The sequence below is a fragment of the Saccostrea echinata genome, unplaced genomic scaffold (assembly GCF_033153115.1).
Source record: "Saccostrea echinata isolate AGI-Se365-2 ecotype Australia unplaced genomic scaffold, CSIRO_AGI_Sech_v1 ptg000084l, whole genome shotgun sequence".
Classification (NCBI taxonomy): Eukaryota; Metazoa; Mollusca; class Bivalvia; order Ostreida; family Ostreidae; genus Saccostrea; species Saccostrea echinata.
The window spans coordinates 86911-106873 of NW_026889833.1; the positions used below are offsets into that span (position 1 = coordinate 86911).

The window sequence follows — 19963 nt, forward strand, 5'->3', positions numbered from 1 at the left end:
ATGATCGGTGACATGTTGAATGGTCTGTCTAAAAGTATGATATCCAGTAACAAATAGGACGTGAGTTACATATTTTCTGATTCAGAAGATGCATGTCTTTCTATTCTTGAAAAAGGTCCCAAGGGAACAGTTATAGTTTATAAAATCCATATCAACACACAGACCTCCTACAATATTTCTTGCACGGAAACAAGAACTTACTTTTTCTGTATAATTATACTATACATTTACAGGCAATGTGTCTTTTGCTTTATTTTGACACATCTTGCGCTGGCTTTCATGTTTGCGATAATTGATTAGATACAGCTGATCCCGTCTACAGTGTGATAAAACGTCATATCGGTCCAATATGTCATCGACAGGTCCAATATCTCACTTAACTGTCCAACATCGATTTTTTTTGGACCGCTCAGTAAAACAAGGAAATGTTAGATTTTTCTAGAGGAAACAATTTTTAAAGGTATAACAAAACCTGTTTGTTGGATTCTAATGAGTAATTTTTCATCTCCGAGGGAGGGGTTTAAATTTATGACAGAGCTAATGTCTCAAATGAAAATATTTACTTTTACCTGGCTTCTTTTTGATTCCAGAAGTGAATAGTTTTACTCCACTTAAAAGTATGTCCAGTGCATAAATAAATGCATATTCACCAATAATGATATCAGTGACCAGACCAATGTTAGATGAAGAAAGAATTTGTCTGGCTGATAAAGAAATGGGGAGGCATGATACAAAGATCGCTCATGAACCAAAGGTTATATACCAGCAATGTTCTAGCTCATTTGATGATGTTGGTGAAGGCGAAGTATAAATTTCTTTCTAAGGTAATATCTTCGTCTATAAGTAAGACAGAGAAATACTCAAAGTTATTTATTCATGAAAAAAAATATCATTTTAGTTTGAGCCATAAATTTGTGGCCACGGCCTATGTCTTATACAAGTATGTATTTCACCAATGACACTGAACTGACGTTCACTTCAAGGCCTATGGACCAAACCATGTATGCTTTACCCATAATGAACACAGACAAGCAGCTCATATCACATGAACCCCTGGCTAAAATTGTAAATTCATTTGTTTCTGGATCAAAGGTTCAGGCCCCATGGTGGGGTAAAATTAACTTTGAATATCTCTAAATCTCCTTCTCTGCCCCTGGGATTCTAATAAATAAGCAATACATGTAAGTTTGATAATGAAAAAGAGCTATATATGGAACTGTTATCAAAGTACGAAATTCATATCTCTGGGTCTAGGATTCATGATATCCTTTATATATATTATAATTATATATTTATATATATTGAAAATACATCAATTTTCTTGACATTTGAAATTCATGACCTTTTCGGTACAGTTTTTACATCATAGCTTGGAGTTTATATTGGAAGTCCCTTTAGATCTACATTTATGTAAACTTTCATTCTTACTCCTTGACATTTAGCAGACAACTTGTTTTTGCAGGAAAAAAGATGTATACATTTATTTACATTCGTCTTGTTTTGTTTTGTTTTCTTTTCGTTTCTTATATATTCTTTTATTTTCGTTTCGATTCTTTTCTTTTGGTAGTTACAGGCACATTTACCCATATACGGTATAGGATGCGGCCTCATCTGAAGAAAATCTACTTTTTTCTGAAAACTTTTGTTTTTTTTTCTATAAGGCTCTCTATAATCTCTGTTTCCTTTTTTCTTATACATGAAATATACTCATCAGCAATATCATCCAAGTCCAGAGGAGACACCAACATTAGCTTTACTAAACACGAACGTTGATTTATACTCTACAAACAGTAAGTGAATGATTTTGCACCGTGCAGGAAAATTTAGCAGCACATTTTCTGCATTGCCTGCACGATTAATAATTTACATCATAAACCATAATGAGATATGTTTATCTTCTTAGGATGTAAAGACTTATACCATAAAAGAAGAGCGGGAGATAATATATCGCCCAAGAGCAATTGGACAGCCCGTGTTTTCTAGAAATCAATGAAAGAAGCCAATTTTCTCCTAAAGAACAAACAGTGACCATAAGAGGGTCGAATTAATATGTAGGTGGTACTGCATGAAAAATTACTTCTGTCTGAAGCGGATTGATTTTTGACGGTAGGGAATTCTGGTTAATATCTTGTAATGTTGCTGGGAAATGAATTACATATATATCATGTATATGTGAGTATAACACAAAGCTATTCTGTTTGATAATAAAGCATTACTAATTGATTCTTTTAAGAGAGAATCAATTTTCAAAGGTTACTCTATAGTAATGATAGTCATCTTTTAGTTCTTTCATATCTGTGTCAAGTTCAGATCCTGGGTGCAATACATTCTAGAAATTAACCAATATATTAAAGTAGAACTGCTGATTCATTGCTGTGCATCATGCAATCATTCTAAATTGAATTTTGGAATAAAATATGCAATTGTTCAGTATTGAAAGAAGATCAAGGTGGGAAGAGGTTACACATCAGAGGCATTTTTGTCTCATGCTGAAATTCATGGAGGCTGTTTAGTAAGATTTTGTCAGAATGGTCCGTCTCTCCGTGTTATATACTAGTAAATATTTACATTCGCTGAATATTATCTCCTATTTTTCTTAAGAAAACCGTTGTCGTTTATCAACCAGTAAACACCGCTAAGCATATCAATAATACACTATTTCATCTACTTTAAATGATTATTTGTACAGATATAAATACAAAAAATTAAATGTCTTTATTTGTTTGTTAGTACGGGAGTTTGCAGCTATTGCAGGAAAAAAAATAATCGGCATAAGCGGGTTATGCAATTTTTCTGTAACAGCTGCAACATTAATTCCCGTACTAACAACCAAAGAAAGCATGCATGTTATTGTTTACATAAAAGACTTACAAGTCTCCTTGAAAATAACAAGGATAATGTGGGGTTATAATAAACAGAATAAGATTTATATTTTGAATTTGATTTAGTAGAAATTTACATTATGAAGCGTAATTTTGTATATGTGAAATATATTTAGGGATATAGTTTCAAAACAATTGCAACACTTTCTTTTCATATGCATTATTCCAGGGAAAACCTTCAAGAATGAATCTAAGAGATTCCGTTAACTTTGTAATCTTTCTAATACACAGCACCAACAGTTCAAATATTTGGAAAGGTCTTCTAAGAGGTAATGCACATGATGAATATGAATGCCATATCTTCTCTCCTTCAAAAGTTAGCAGCAATGATAACATTTTTGAAAAGTAGGTCTAACTTGAAGGTCAAGGTTACAGGGTATAATATTAAACATCATTCGGAAACTTCTTGTCACAGGTGATGCACTTGTCAATGATGAACGTCCTTTCTTCTGACATTCAAAAATTATCAAATATACCATGAATTTTGACCCCTTGACTTTGACCTTAAAGTTTGACCTACTTTTCTAAAATTTTAACATTGGTTTTAACTTTTGAAGGAGAGAAGATAAGGCTTTCATATTTGACATGTGCATTACCTGTGACAAGATTTCCAAATGTATTATGATTTTTAACCCCAAGACATTGACTTTGAAGTTTGACACATGATTTAAAAATTTTAAAATTGCTGATAACTTTTGATTGAGAGAAGATAGGGCATCTACATCTGACATTTGCGCCTTACCTGTTTCAAGACCTTTCCGAATGTACTCTGGTCTTTGGTCTCGTGAGCTTGAACTTTAACCTAGTCTTTTTATTTAGTCTTTGTTTTTTTTAATTTTTACATAGGTAATAACTTTTGAATGAGACAAGATAGAACTTTCCTATTTTTATACATGTACATTACCTATGACAACATATTCCAGAAAAATATTTCATTTTTGACTTCCTGACCTTGACCTAGAATTTTGATCTATTTATCAAAAATTTAAACTTTGGCCCTAATTTTTCTCCGGAAGACATAAGGCTTTCACATTTTTCTTTCATTTCATTTTAAGCGTTTCTTGTGACAAGATCTTTTGGATTGCATTATGATATTTGACCTCATGACCTTGATCTTGAAGTTTGATGCAGTGTAGAGAAGCTTTAATCTTTGTCATAACTGTTATTAATTCAATATTAACTTACGTCTTTTTTTATGATGCACAGACAAGGTTCGTACGCAATGGTATGACCACGTGGCACAACCTCAAAATACGATGTTGTATTTCTACAGTGAGTCTATCGAAAACAGATGAATATTTGTCATCCAATTTTCACATAAGGTCACCCATGTGACGGGACACAATTGACAAATATACCTCATTTTGTCAATTTTCTGAGATCTTAGTTTTATTTCAAATTCTATAGAGAGTGTTAAAATGACCCCAGAAAGGGGTGATCTTTTCCCAGAAATTCATAATTATAGAGTTCCACTTTGGAAAACCTCGCATAGACTTTGAATTGTTTGATCAGCGTTGAGAAAGACAAAATGTGACGGTAAAAAGATTTAGAAAGAGGAAAGCTACATTCAAAGTCAAAAAGACTTAAAATTGTAGCTTGTGATGGTCCAAATTGTAATGAATAAATTAGCTCATAAAATCAAGAGAAAATGGAGACTTCTGTAAATGTCTCGGTTTTACAGCATAAGTTTCGCGTTATAACGCGATTTTTTTTTTACCAACGAAAATAAGCTCAATGGGCTTTCGTATACATTCCATTGCAGTTCATACGCAAGTCAAAAATCAAGTGGACCCTCTGGTGTGAAATGGAACAACTGTTTCTGATGTATATAAACATGATAAATTAAGCTCGCGTTTCGTGAATGTTGCAGGATTACCTCCGAGGTCGAGAAATGTTGTTTGAAATATATAAAAGCCGAGGCGGTAGCCTCAAGAACTTTATTTCTATTCTACTAACAGCTCTAAAATATGACTGATCGTTTCCTATTTAGAGAAGCAAATTAAGTCACCATGTTGCGACCTTTCTCGCCTCGGAGGTAATCCTTCAACATTTACGTAACGCGAGCTTAATTTATCATGTTTATATATGTCAGAAACAGTTGACTATTTTACATATAAGTGTAGGGGCGAGTAAATTCGTTAAGACTTTTTTAAAAATATGTATATCAGTTGAATTGTAGACTCGTTTGGATAAAGTGTGAGTTTATATAACGCTGTCGAACTGTTTTTAGTTAATTCGTGACACATTTGCCATCAATATTGATATTTTTTTCTGGTGAATGACGAAGCATATTCACCACCGAAAGAGTCCATGGTTGTTTTATTATATAGTCAGGGTTTGAATGAATAAGACATTAAAGGCTGCATGACGATATCATTTTCATTAACGAACTTGTCTTCTGTCGTAGAAAAATGAAAGATGTCCAGATTACAACTTATAACTACCGTGTTTTTCTTTGGCTGTGTAAAAGACATCGAAATGCTTGGAAGATAATCCTGCAATAGAATTGCTTACATGTATCATTTTTCCTGCCCGGAAACACAGCTAGCTCCTGCCGTTGTAACAATTCTTTTCGACGTTGTTGGAGGTATTGTGACGTCACAATACCGCTGTACGCGCACTGACCCTCCGGTGAAAACGGCTTCAAATCCAGTGAATATGTAGTATTATGAACTGTTTGCGTTTGTATAGATTATATAGGAACTATTCATAGACTTTATAATTATACTATATAGATGTTCTGATACGAAAGAACCAATCCCTACCACAAAGAATAATTTAGTTTGAAGTATGTGAAAAGATAAACACTCGGTAAACATAAACAGTTTCTTATCATAGAGTAATCTTTAGAATCATTACTTGAAATCAGCTCCATGTATACATTTTTAAGGTTATGCACAGATCATATCGTAATGAACATGTACAGACTGAATTGTACTCATTCTGAGAAAAAGGAAGTTTTCCGAGGAAAAGCCTGCTTTCAATGGGAGAATAAATATGTAGATAGTTACGCACATATCACCACAATATGTCACAGATTTGTAAAGGATCATAGACGTGAAATAACATCCGCTAAGTCATTTATTTTTTTAAATTAAGATCACGAACACTTGAGCACACTGACAAATCCTTTGGATTTTATGTGCATTGATTGCATGTAAAAGCCTTCACAAGGAGCGAAAATAAACATGAGGGGAAATTCAACAGGATCAAGAGAAAGGGGTAAATCTCTTTTTTTCCTCTCTCTCCCTCGCTCTCTCTCTCTCTCTCTCTCTCGTAAGAAGAAACGTTTACATCTATAAATTACATGGCTTCAGGCGTTTTTGAAGAAAGAAAAAAAACCCGTACAGAATAAGAGTCAAAGACAGCAAGACTTATATAAATTATGTCCTTTCTTCATCCGATTCTGTAATAAGTTGTAACAGCAGAGTGCAAACATTCAGTAAATTTTATTTATTTGTAGCCTTTTGAAGTCGGTTATTTCAATAAATTCCTTGCATAATTATCAAAGTATAATTAAAGAGAATTGGTTAAATTTCCGATTCAATAGTGAGGCGTAGAAGATCTAAATCTCCTTCTCCCAAAAGAACAACAATACCAGCAACATCAACAACACTGAGGACAGCATTTAAATCAACTGTCACAATTCCAGGAACAACAGCAGAAATCACGAGCAATAGTGCTATAACAAAAACAGCAGCCATTGTAACAAGGACAGCAACAACTCAAACAACATCAACACCAAATGATGACACAACAACGTGGAAAACAGTCAGAAATCTCACCACAGAATCCCGAACAGGTAGGTATAGTAGAATGTACAGAATAATTAGGTTGATCCTAAAATAATTGTGGTTGTTGATCATGGAATTTAATGTGGGGGCAAATACAAGATGTTTAGGGTGATCGTAGAATTTAATGAGGCGGAAGATACAGAATGTTTAGGGTGATCATAGAATTTAACGTGACGGTAGATACAGAATGTTTAAATGTATCATAGAATTTAATGTAGTGGAAGGTACAAATGTTTAAGTCGATCCTAGAATTTAATTTGGTGGCAGGTACAGAATGCCTGTTTAGATGGATCATACCTCGAATATGATGTGAAAAGTAGAGAGTGTATCGATGGATTGTAGAAATTAATGCAGTGGTAGGCACAGGATGCTTAGGTCGATCAAAGAATTAATGAAATGAGTAAAAGGTATTGAATGTTTACTTTAAAAGGGGGGTCATAGAATTCAGTGTAATGGTAGGTACGGAATGTTTCCTAACATTGGATCATAGAATGTAATGTAACTAAGGAACAGGATGTTTATGGTATGTGGATTATAAAATTTAATGTAAGTACAGTATGTTTACTGTATGTGGAGCATAAAATTCTATGTAAGTACAGAATGTTTACTGTATGTGGAGTATAAAATTTAATGTAAGTACAGTATGTTTACTGTATGTGGAGTATAAAATTTAATGTAAGTACAGAATAATTACTACCATTGGATCATAGAATGTAATGTAGCTAGGAAATATGATGTTGACGTTATGTGGATTATAAAATTTAATGTAAGTACAAAATGTTTACTGTATGTGGAGTATAAAATTTAATGTAAGTACAGAATGTTTACTGTATGTGGATTATAAATATTAATGTAAGTACAGAATGTTTACTGTATGTGGATTATAAAATTCAATGTAAGTACAGAATGTTTACTGTATGTGGATTATAAAATTTAATGTAAGTACAAAATGTTTACTGTATGTGGATTATAAAATTTAATGTAAGTACAAAATGTTTACTGTATGTGGATTATAAATATTAATGTAAGTACAGAATGTTTACTGTATGTGGATTATAAAATTCAATGTAAGTACAGAATGTTTACTGTATGTGGATTATAAAATTTAATGTAAGTACAAAATGTTTACTGTATGTGGATTATAAAATTTAATGTAAGTACACAATGTTTACTTATGTGGATCAGCGGTAAGTACAGAATATTTACTTTAATTAGAACTTAATGTAGTAGTAAGACTGGTAGGCACAAAATGTTTACTAGTTGGATCATTCTCTTTAATGTGGTGGAAGGGGATTGTGACTATCCATTTCCATGAACCAATAAAGCAAATAAAATTTTGACTACAAAAAGGAAGAAAAAAAAAAGATTTGTACAATTCTCTATCTAAACTGCAAGATGTTTGTTTCATTATAATCAAAAGTTAAACTGCTACAGTAACTGAAGACTGATTAAATTGTAAGGTAGGATCATGGCGACCTGCTTAAAAACAACTATCAATGCTATCTTACTGAGAAGTTTTTCTCTGTTATGGGTAATTGTATATTCTTCCTATCGTCGTCTTACCAAAGTAGTTCATTAAATAAAATGTTTTCTTTGTTTTATTTATTCCCTGTGATAACAAACAAAACATTCTATTGTGTGTATATATATATATATATATATATATATATATATATATATATATATATATATATATATATATATATATATATATATATATATATTAGACTGATTCAAAATATATTTTAAAATTAACTGAAAAATTAAAGACAGTTTGCAAAACATAACTCTGGAATACAAGTTAATAAAATACAAGTGAATAAAAGCACCGAATAAAATCAAGTCAATTATACATGAAACAATTGTAAGGACTTATTGCTTGGAACGTTATGTTTAAGAATGCATCGGGAAAAAGACAACTTTTTAAAAGATTTATGTGTAAATAAGGAATATAGGTGATGTATTTATCTTTTAAGCCATGATGAACAGAGTGGGACAACAAGACTCGACATGCCTACATGTTGTACTAATTCCTACACTTTTGGGTCTAGGAATCATCGTTACTCTTGTTTTTTGTTTGGTGTACAAAGCTAGAGTAAGAAATTATATGAGACACGTTTTAAATATGGTAAGTTAAAGGATTCATGCACAATTTGTTTTTTTTTAAGATATCGATGAAATAAATTAAACTGCACTATCAGATCATTACTACTACATGTACCATGCATGATTATCGCAATATCAAATTGTTGAATTTTGAAGAGGACTTAAATGTATCAATGGTGATCAGAACAAATTATTTGAAAGAAAATCTTAAACTCTTAAACTTATGCATTTATTAGAATAGTAATCAATGATTCTGATTATTCCATTAAACAATTTAGCATTGGAAAAACAAAACAGGAATTCCTAATTTTGCTACCTTAAATGAAGAAGAGGAGAAAAGTCAGAATCCTTACGATACTGCTGCATATTCTGTTGTTAAAAACCTTGTTTCACCACTTCCGGCGAACATGCCTAGTCAACAGGAAACAGTTCCGCAGGATGAATGCTACAGTGCGCTAGATAGACGAAATGAAAGATCTGAAACAAACACAATTACATGTAATAACAATAATTATGATTCGTTGAATCAATCAAATCAACCACCAATGATCAGTAACAACGTTTACAGCAGTATGGATCCAGCTTTCAGAGGTACAGAAGCAGTACTGTCAAATACATATGGTGTTTATCAATAATCTGGGAGCTGTTTTAAAGTTTGATTCCATAAATTTGCAGTGGTCGTGTCATCGAAGCTGATAGGTCAATATACCAGTTTCAAAATAAAACAAATAAAATGTTAAAACAGAAAGAGTGAAAAAAAAAACGAAAAACCACATAAATTGAAAAACAAACTCTTATCCCCGGATTTGTATTTAATATAGCATTTCATATTACGCATAAACTGGAAAAAGTTTAAACTTATATGCGATAAAATCTCTTTGTAAGCTCAGAGCTGTGTGGAGATTTTAGAAAGAGAAAGCATGAGTAAACAATTGATGGGAAATGTGGTCCTTTTTTAGTGTCCTTTGATGACAGTTACTCTGTATTTTCTTTGTGATATTTTTGCTAAAAATATACTACAATAACATCATTAAAGACTACTAACCCCTGAGACTGACTTTATAGAACTAAATATTATATAACTTGATTATATTTAGTTCTTGTTGTAAGACTGCAATAATATGCTAGTTTTGTTTGTTTGTTTGTATGTTGTTTAACGTCCTCTCTCGAGAATTTTTCACTCATATTGAGACGCCAATATGCTAGTAACAATTCAGTAAATTTGTCGCCCGCCATTCGTGTATATTATCACATGTTATATAAAGTTAATGTAATACCTGTATCAGTTGATGAACTGATCTAATCAGTCACTACTTATTCGGAGTTGAGTGTACATGTATACTGAGACCATATTTTCCAGTTTTCTAAGTATCGATGTATTCCCGGTAATATAATTACCACTTTCTTATCATTACACGTATTGTTTTGTTTGTGTAAAATCGCGGTTTTAGTGATCATGTTTCGAAAGATTTCTTTTGCAGAGCTATTAAGAGACCAGGAATTAAATCTTAATCATTTGATATTTAGTAACTGAAAACTCTGTTAGAATACAGAGTACAAAAATATTAGTACTAATATCAGATCTAAATTCAATCTATCAACTAGAACAATCATTCAAGATAACAATAATGCCGTCTCAAGGATTGCAATTACATACATAAAACTGCACATCTACCAGGAACTCTTGAAGCCTTAAAGATATTTAATATGCACAGCCATTATCGAGCTCGTTAATACTTTTTGCAAGAAAATTAAAACAAAAAAGGGATAATTTAAAAATAATTATTTCCATTTGAATTATGTTCTTCCATTTTTGTTTCCACTTGAAGTCTTCAAACTAAAGATACTATTGTATACAGAAATTAAAAGTAAATAAAGGATTTTAGACTCGTAAACAGACTGAACATAATTTATGGTCTGTTATTGGTTTTACCTAATTCTCTTGCCACGGAGCTCCTAGTATTACGAATATAGTAAGCGAAATAACCCAAGATCAAATGTAAAATTGAACGTTAAATAATACTTTTAAATCTGTAGAATGTCCAAGGTCATGTTTCATAAAACGCCTTTGAGGATGTCCAGAAATTAAATTTGATATGCATGTTCCTGATTCCAGTTCATTGGAGTTAGAATGTACATGTACTTCAAATCATAGCGTGGCGTGCTTAGTTCTTTGCTTGACTTTACATGTCTGTTCTATATATTCATTGCATATACCAAGAGTTACATGTGTAGTTGTCATGTTGTAAATTTTGTATTTACTGCCACTCGGTAAATTCAAAATTTACGACATGACATAGACCATAATATACAGATCAATATATAATATTTTTCATACTAAACATACTTTGTACAATTATTTATACTGACCTAATTATGAACAATAAAATGTTTTTCTTTGCTAATATATGAGTAAGGGTTGAAACTATTGCTTACGCGGGTGGGAATTTTTCTTAATACATGTAGAAAACATATGAAGGCTAATGCCCCAATCGAAGCAGACAAAATTAATAGTTTTTCATTTGCAAAATGTATACAAATTAATATAAATCATAGACATTTTCTTTTTTTCAAATACTTCTTTTAAAATAAAATAATGCGAATGTAATAAAATTATTATGCCCCCAGAAGTTCACTTAAATAATTGAAAAAAGCGTGATACCTCGCAATGACTAATTCTTAGGTCACATGCAACCGTGGATACATGTATACACGGTACGTTTACATCATATTAGTAATGGTCATCGGATGAGTCATTTCCAATACTTGTAAACGTTCAGAGACGTGTATTAAGTGTACTTGTTCGTAGATTAAATAATTGTAAACAATCTTCTGGACGTACAGAAATACAACTTGGAAATGAGAGGAGAATCAACGAATGATGAAAGTGGGCAGGAGAATGATGAAAGCGGCGGTACGTCTCTCTCTCTCTCTCTCTCTCTCTGCATTAAATTCATTATAAACTGAAAAAAAAATGCATTAACAGCATAGAAGACATTCTAGGGAACACTCTGAAGAAAATAAATGATATGATTTTATTTTAATTTGTCAATTGTGATCTTGCTATTTGTTGGTCAGTATTGTATCTATATTATATTGTTTGTTTAATATGGATATCGGTCCTGTAGGAACTGAAGGGAAGGGGACGGTCCCATAACAATAACTTCTGGGGACTTTGTTTTTGCTTGCCAAAGTTTTCTGTTAAGCTGTGCCCCGAAAACTGAAATGTTTTCCTACGGGCCAGCGTGTGGGTGCCTGAATTAGAAAGGGACTAGGCCTACTTTAAAATACAGAGAAGAGAGCATTCGAACACTGGTGGATAAAGATAATCAAACAGGCTAATGTTCAAATGGGAAATAAGCATTTCCATTTATTGTTTAATAGAATTATTTATCGTTGCAGGTAGATGTTCTAAAATCTTTGAATTTACTTTAAATATCTTTTCAAATGAACGGTAAGACTCTTCTGACTAAAGGACTAAAGACACTTATAGGCTTTATGCCACTGCTTTGTCAGTCATATTTTGAACAATGGGGTGGGGGTGGGGGGTTATGGGTCGAACAAAGAATGTGTATAGAAACCCTTTTTAAATCCACCTTTCATTTGTATTTTTTCTCTAATAAGAAATCTAAAATGATGTATGTTTGACCAATGAAATAAGAATTAATACACTATACGATGCATATTTGATCAAATTTCTGTTTTCTTTTTGAAAAAGACGAAGAAAGCAGAGTCAGCATTACAACAGAAAGGACAAACGTCACGAGGAAACCCGCCCCTATATCTACAGTATCTACATCAGGTAAGTATAAAATAAAGAGGTGGATCAAGGGTTTTAGGGAAAGTAGGAAAATTACAGATTATAATTAAGAAATTACTGTATACGATATCTATGAGATTAACGAAAAAAAGTTTACTTATGGAGAGTTCACAAACTAAAATTTATATTTTCAAGGGTTTACATTGCTTTGGTTATGGGCAGGGTCTAGTGGCAAATGGTTTATACTTCAAATATATAAATCATGCTTACTTAAAAAAATCGAACCTAAAAAGGGTTATTTTCAATTCTATTAAGTACACATATCGTGAATGAGGGTCGATTTGTTATTATTTTCTTTCTATGGAATTAAAATTTCTATGAACCATGTTCCTTATCTCAAAGTTTGAAATATCAAGAGAAGATAAATTTGTTGACTGTATATTTTCAAATAGATTAATATAATGTATATGCACTATCATATTCCTCTCTCTCTCTCTCTCTCTCTCTCTCTCTCTCTCTGAGGGTATATAAGTATGTGTGTGATTGTTGCAATGAATTAAAAAATGAAGAAAATAATTAAATAAAAAGAGAATCTTATGAATCACAGTTTACATGCTTGTATAAATGTTGTTTCAGTGACCACAGGGGGAAGTGGAATCATCGGCAGCAATATAACGTGTAAGTTGGTCTGTGCAGACCTTCACTGTCTCTCCATACATGTGAATTGGTATTTCCGTTAAATCTCTGATGACTTATCAAACATCTTCAAGCACTTCATGTATTCGTGACCTAAAGTATAAGAACCCATCATGCAATAGCAATTTTTAAGATATTGAATTGACTGGATTACATAACCATCTCCCCCATGGAAGAGAAATTAAATATTCACGTGTCTCTTACTTTAAGTGTTCTAGGCTTTCCATTTTTGTATAATTATATCATGCTTGTGTTATTTACATTTATAATATCCCAAATATAAGGACGCAAAAATCACGGCTTAAATATTGAATATTTATATTTTCAAATGTTTTGTCCGCGATAAATCGACAAATAAGGAAATAGTTTTATATTTTATGAAGCCGTTTGCTCATCACATGACAGAACTGTCTTCTCGATGTGTGTGATTTATTTAAAATACATGTACACCAGGCATAGATTTCTGATTATTGAACATGTTGAATGTTGAATGAAAATTAAATAATGTGTGTTTTTATTTATAATATTGATACAATTTAAAAAAAAAATTGAATCCATGACCCTGTACAAATGTTAATATAAGGAATAACTGTCTGGTTTGTTGGTTTTATGATGATGATGATGATGATGATGATGATCGAACAGTTTTAGTAAACTCAAGTGATATTTTAATGCATAAACGCCCTCAGTTTTTATGCAAGTTATCACGTGTACAAACTGTTTGATCACATCATAAAGCCCAGTTAAAAGTTAACTGTTAAAAGACAGTTATTACTTAGATTAAAGTATTTTATTTTGGACAAACGATGTGATTACAACGGCAAAAAAGAAATCAAAAGCAGTCTTTCAATGAGAAGTTTAGATATATACGTGCGATTAAATGAAATTATTAGTAATTATAATATCTATAATAAATGTCAGACATAAAGTAACTTTAAAAATTGATTAAAGTAGAAATATAAAACAACTAGAAAGTGTGGTACATTGTATTGCAAGCAATAGAATATGTCACCCCAAACTGACCCCAAAGTATTGAAAACAGAGTTAGCAAGTACGTACTATAATTAAAAATTTCGTAAACATTCAATTTTTAAAAATTCTACCGTTTTGTTTCCATTGCAAACGACAGCCATTTCAAAAATTTTAAATATTGCATGGTGTGCATGCATAACTACACCTGGTGCGTATCATTATTCTTACATGTAAGTTTCATTAAGAGTGATCAAACCATCTGCGAGAATTCCTATGGACAAAATTTCAATATGTCATCGGCCTTTGTTTGGATCAGCAAACGTTCTACAGCAGAATTTTTACTCTTTTTCAGCATTAAGACATACTGGAGGACAGGATGACACTTTGATTTTACATGTTGTTCTTATTCCTACATTTCTGGGTTTAGTCATCATAGTATCCTTGTTCCTTTGTTATGTTTACAAAGTTAAAGTAAAGGAGATTCTGAAACAAGCCGTAAAACCGGTATGTGAAATATTTTTGTATGCTGTCTGTTAGAATGAAAAATAATTAATTTGTGTGTGTGTGTGTTTGAGAGACCTAATATTGACATATTTTTCAAATTCATTTATTGTTTTTCAATCTATACATTCATCAGATCAAGAAAAGAAGGAAGAAGGAAGCAGAAATCAATTTTAGAACACTGAAGGAAATGGAGGACAGAAATCAGACATACACAGATCCTTCCACATACTCAACCGTCACTTCCGGTAAACTCGCAGAAATCAATTTTAGAACACAGAAAGAAATGGAGGACAGAAATCAGACATACACGGATCCTTCCACATATTCAACGGTTGAAAATAAAGTGATCGTTTCATCACTTCCGGTAAACTCGCAGAATCAACAGGAAACACTTCCGCAGGATGAAAACTATAGTGCATTAGACAGGGAAAATGACGGAAAGAAAAACACACAAATTGACGACACCGATTATGACTCGCTGAATCATTCGAATAGAACAACAATATCTAGTACCAGTGACAATAATTACAGTAGCCTAAACTCAGCATTTAACAGTACGGAAAATATTTCGCCCAACCCTTATGGTATTTATAACTGATTTGAAAGTTGTAAAGGACTATATTCTGTAGTGGCCAGTATCTGCCCCCAAAATAAAACTTTGATGGAGAAGTCTTTAATTATGTTCTAAACCAGGTGGATATTTGCAGACTTCAAAGCATTAAGTATTTTTATCAACTATGACATCATTAGTTAGATATGACGTCAATAAAATGACGTAAATTCCAAATTGCAATGATTTTGAGAGAAAATAGCGTATTTTACGTCGGTATTTTGATTGGAAATTACCGAGCGCAGGTCTGCTCAGACTAGATCTTTTGATATAATGTGTAGAATGATAATATCAATGAAATATGTGAATATGGTACCTGAGCAGGCTTGCGCTCTATAAATACTATAGTCAAAATTGAACAAACTCTGTGCATTTTGGCCTCTATTTTTAAAAATAACGGAAATCCAAATAGTTTGTGACGTCACAGAGACAAGAAAAGCCAACTAATTTTTCCAATTTCATAATATATTGTCTTAATTTGGATTATTTTATACAATATATACACTTTTTCTCATTTCAAGAGATTTTCAAAATTTGACTATTATGGGGGCAGGAATACGCCCTTACCGTATATAGTTCTTTCCTCCAGATATTGCTGTTGTTTGAAAAATTTGAACGAGGAAATGAATTTTTAATGTGTAAATAAAACGGATAAATTAATTTCTCTTTCATGCTTATTTCATCAAGTAAAAAAGTCTCTGGTGCGTATACATGTATGAATCTCTATAATAAATGACAATATACACTTATTTCATGGCTACAAGGGGAACAGTTAAACTGTTGTCCCCAGGTAATGGGGAAGACATGGGGAGCTTTTGTCCGAGACCAAAGGCCTGTAGTAGGTTATAATGAACTTTATTCTCATAACTAAAAGGAAAGTGTATAGAAAACATATATGTACAAGGTGTACACACAATAGTAGTAATAATAATAATAATAATAATAATTTAAAGAAAAGCACATGCCTGAAGAAGATATAACAGCGTGTAATTAGCCAAGAGAGCTAATTCTCTCAATAATATTGGATTAATATTCAATCTTATTGTTTGACTTTCAAAGAAAGTGTAAATGGATTTTTTTTAAATTCTGATAAAACATGTACTGGATAGGGTTTTTCAAATTCTGTTGTTTAAATAAGTATGTATATGGAGAAAAGAATAAAACTATATAAGGACGACAAGATTTTATTAGATTTGAATATTAATCAAGTAATCAAATATTGGATAGACAGATCAAAGTCAAAAGTGTTGAAAAAAAATATGACACCACTCACTGGATATATAATAGATATACAATTCTGGTAGAAAATAAACGTATTTCAAGATTTTTTGATAAGAGTCTCAAATCTATTTGATGAAATAAAATATAGAGAACTATAACGAACAGTATTCAAGCTCAAAGTCCATTAAAACAACACAAATCGGGAGCAGAGCAAACACGGACCTCCAAAAACATCAGAAGTGAGATCGGGTGCCATGGAGGAGTGAGAATCCACTGCCGACTGGTCACATCCGCCATGTGCTCCTTGTCATAATCGAGAAATAACGGAAAAATCCGTCGACAATTCAGTGTGTAAATAATGGCCTAACAATTAGTATGAAAACGTCAGTCAGCATATGACATAATGGTAGATTGTATTCGCTGAAAAGGTTTCATAATGATAATTGATAAGGATATACCGGTATGATATGTATGTCTAACTTTTTTTTCAAACTTTGTAAAATAATACACTAAATACTGCAAAAAAATGTTCAGGGCTATAAGGCAAAGAGAATTGCAATTACCCGTAGAATAAAACCAGGCAAGTACATGTACAATATTATTAATGTACTACAATATTATTAATGTACAGTTGGTGCTCAAAATTAAAGTATATGGACATTTGAAGAAGAAGAAGTGTCAAATATTTAGCAATTTGTTCAACCAAGAAACTTTGATTTCCAAATGAAACGGAAGAGCCACATGGTAGTCTTATCGAGAGACACAAGCGAAGCAACTCTCGTGGCTGTCGCAGCACTGTTAAGGCGTACTTCGAAGAAATCAGCAGAATATAAACGTGCATAAATACATGCCTTATTAAAATAAATTTTAATTTTGTAAAGTTACTATATTATCTTATGACTTTAACATTCTTTGAAATAACATTGTATACCCCGCTCTGTACTAAATTTGGTTTGGTCACGTTATTTGATAGTCACGTGATAAATGCATGTAATGTGTACTGTATGTACAGACCCTGTGAAACGTGCTACTACCCCACACGCACGCTGCATGAACGGTACACGCTCGCTACACGGTTTACACGAAACGCTTTGCACGAAAGGCTGCACGGTTTACACGAAAGCCTGCACGAAACGCTTTGTACAATTTTCTCACACGCTTTGTACATGTACACGATTCTCGCACGCTTTGGCCTCGATCTGGATTTTCTATTCGGAATCTCTCGGACTTTATTTCAATTATTACGGATTAATCAAAGAGTAGTTAAGAATTACAATCATTCAGATTAAGTTAAGATTAAAACTCGCTACACCAGTACTATCTTAACAGTTAAAATTTATACTCAGTGTTCAATTGTAATTAATTAATAGTCATTGAGTATGTGACCCGCCCGGTGAAATGCTTTTCATCTTCAAACTTTTTTTCACTAGACTCTAAATTGCGCACTGAAAAAAAAAATAATTATATTTGTAATTCATAATCTTTTACAGCATTTAATGTTTTTACAATTATAGTTTGATATTAAAAGGTCGTTTCATTACTTTATTACTGACAAATAAACTCATCCGTTTCACAGTTATATTTGAAAAAAAAAATAATGATTACATAGCGTATGATTTCTGTAAACGGGTTGATTTTCTTTTCCTTTTTTTAATTATTGATTGATTTATACATTTTTTCTGATTTAGTAAATAAAATAATTTCATTTGATTAAATTAGGTTCTGTTTATAATTTGCAAAGGTAATATGTACACTGCATCAAACAGGAACATTGTGCAGGAAAAGGGGGGGGGTAGATTACCGAGATCTTACTGTTGTATCTTCAAATCTGCACATGGCTAAATATAACGGGCACTTGTTTCAGTAAGTATACCATCGGAGAAGAAAATTATTATAGAAACAAGTGCCCGTTCTAAGAAAAAAAAAAGATATTCTTGCCTCCAGCGGGACCCGATACATGTAATTCATCAATATGCACTTTATTCAAAATGGTAAATATATCGTTTCATTACAGAGCTAAACTTTAATTTATCATTAAAATCTTATATGGTAGAGAAGCCGGGGGGATATGTATTGTAATTCTTTTGTTCTCTTTTCAGGCATTTTGTTTATCAAATATCAATATACCCACCACCTTTAAAATTCCTTGATTTCAAACCCCGTCTAGAAAAAAAAAATTAATAATAATGTAATCAATAGTCGCGGCTCTTAACAATACATTCAATATATATGTATACATGTCCTATGTCCTAAAACCTAAAAAAATTATGCTCTAGAACTGCGTGATTAATAAAAACAATTAATATATAATTATATAGAATTAATATATAATTATATAGGATTTATTTCTTTATATTATTTTATTCACGAATACACTGGCAAATTAATTCACTGTTTACAGACAATTAAACGGATAAATTTAAGAAATAAAATCCACGGGTATTACCGTTTAATTAATCAATCGTTGCTATGATAGCAAAACAAGTTTTCAGTCCCGACACGCGGAGTCCGCGATCGCTGTTGTAAATGACCTTGATCACAGTCGTAAGAAGAGTATTGAAAGTGTAAAGAAGATTCCAATATATTTTTAAGGGCGCATCGGGCGCAACCCATCGAAAAAAGCAGTAATTTTCTCACAAAAGAAAATTATCAATAAAACACTTGTTTACAAGAAAAATTCAGTTTGTGTTTTCATTTGATCACCCCCCCCCCCCCAAAAAAAATTTAACCTTGTATTTGCCGATGCATGTCAATTATAATTCATTTATATGACTTTTATTAATCAACCGATTTTATGCATAAAAAGACAATAAATGACTCATCGTTTTCAAAATTATTTGTATCACAATCTTGTAATATAGAAAAAATATGTTCGTTTATAAAGAAAATCAATTAAATGTGCTCCCCGGCCTAGAATTCCTATACTTAACATTTATAGCAACGCACTAAATTTTGCATTTTATTTTTCATGCCTGCCATAAATTTATCTATTATTTTGTAATTAACACCGATATGCTCTTGTAATCTCTATATCCCATGTAAAATGGTGAAGATATTCAAATAAATGAATGAAAAGGACAAGACCGGATTCCTAATGAATTTTCTTTTATAAAAATATTCAGTATTACTCCCTTTAAAAATGTATTGAATCAATTACCTTAAAATTGATGTGCATATAATTAATTACTTTTAACACATTTTCTGTCCATATTTATTTAGATAAATAAATAAAGAAAATCAAACAAATATGTAATACATTACCGAATAATTTTATTTTGTTGTTTCCGTATTTTTTTTCACTCTTATAATACCACTGGTATATGATATATCTGAATAATATTAGTCACAAACAACACAGAATGACATGTTGATCCAACAATAGTCATATTTAAAATAAAAGGACTTCCGAATGAATCCT

The 19963-nt window shown here is 31.8% G+C and overlaps 2 protein-coding genes across 2 annotated transcripts; both read left to right on the forward strand.

Moving 5' to 3' along the window:
• The first annotated feature begins 655 nt into the window (after window positions 1–655).
• On the forward strand, window positions 656–9833 carry LOC133176902 (uncharacterized). Its single transcript, XM_061311961.1, has 4 exons — window positions 656–794; window positions 6433–6684; window positions 8653–8804; window positions 9061–9833. The coding sequence occupies exons 1-4, from the start codon at window positions 656–658 to the stop codon at window positions 9415–9417; spliced, it is 900 nt and encodes a 299-aa protein (XP_061167945.1). The 3' UTR covers window positions 9418–9833.
• A 1779-nt stretch (window positions 9834–11612) lies between these two features.
• LOC133176895 (uncharacterized) lies at window positions 11613–15908 on the forward strand. The gene is made up of 5 exons (XM_061311952.1): window positions 11613–11696; window positions 12501–12584; window positions 13179–13220; window positions 14563–14714; window positions 14848–15908. The coding sequence occupies exons 1-5, from the start codon at window positions 11642–11644 to the stop codon at window positions 15310–15312; spliced, it is 798 nt and encodes a 265-aa protein (XP_061167936.1). The 5' UTR covers window positions 11613–11641; the 3' UTR covers window positions 15313–15908.
• The last annotated feature ends 4055 nt before the right edge of the window (window positions 15909–19963 follow it).

Excerpts from the sequence above, each read along its gene's own strand:
- LOC133176902 (XM_061311961.1), top strand. The coding sequence starts at position 656 with ATGATATCAGTGACCAGACCAATGTTAGATGAAGAAAGAATTTGTCTG. Across the intron at positions 6,685-8,652 it reads CACCACAGAATCCCGAACAG|CCATGATGAACAGAGTGGGA; the intron begins GTAGGTATAGTA and ends TTATCTTTTAAG. Across the intron at positions 8,805-9,060 it reads TGAGACACGTTTTAAATATG|CATTGGAAAAACAAAACAGG; the intron begins GTAAGTTAAAGG and ends TAAACAATTTAG.
- LOC133176895 (XM_061311952.1), top strand. The coding sequence starts at position 11,642 with ATGAGAGGAGAATCAACGAATGATGAAAGTGGGCAGGAGAATGATGAA. Across the intron at positions 11,697-12,500 it reads GGAGAATGATGAAAGCGGCG|ACGAAGAAAGCAGAGTCAGC; the intron begins GTACGTCTCTCT and ends TTTTTGAAAAAG. Across the intron at positions 12,585-13,178 it reads ATCTACAGTATCTACATCAG|TGACCACAGGGGGAAGTGGA; the intron begins GTAAGTATAAAA and ends ATGTTGTTTCAG.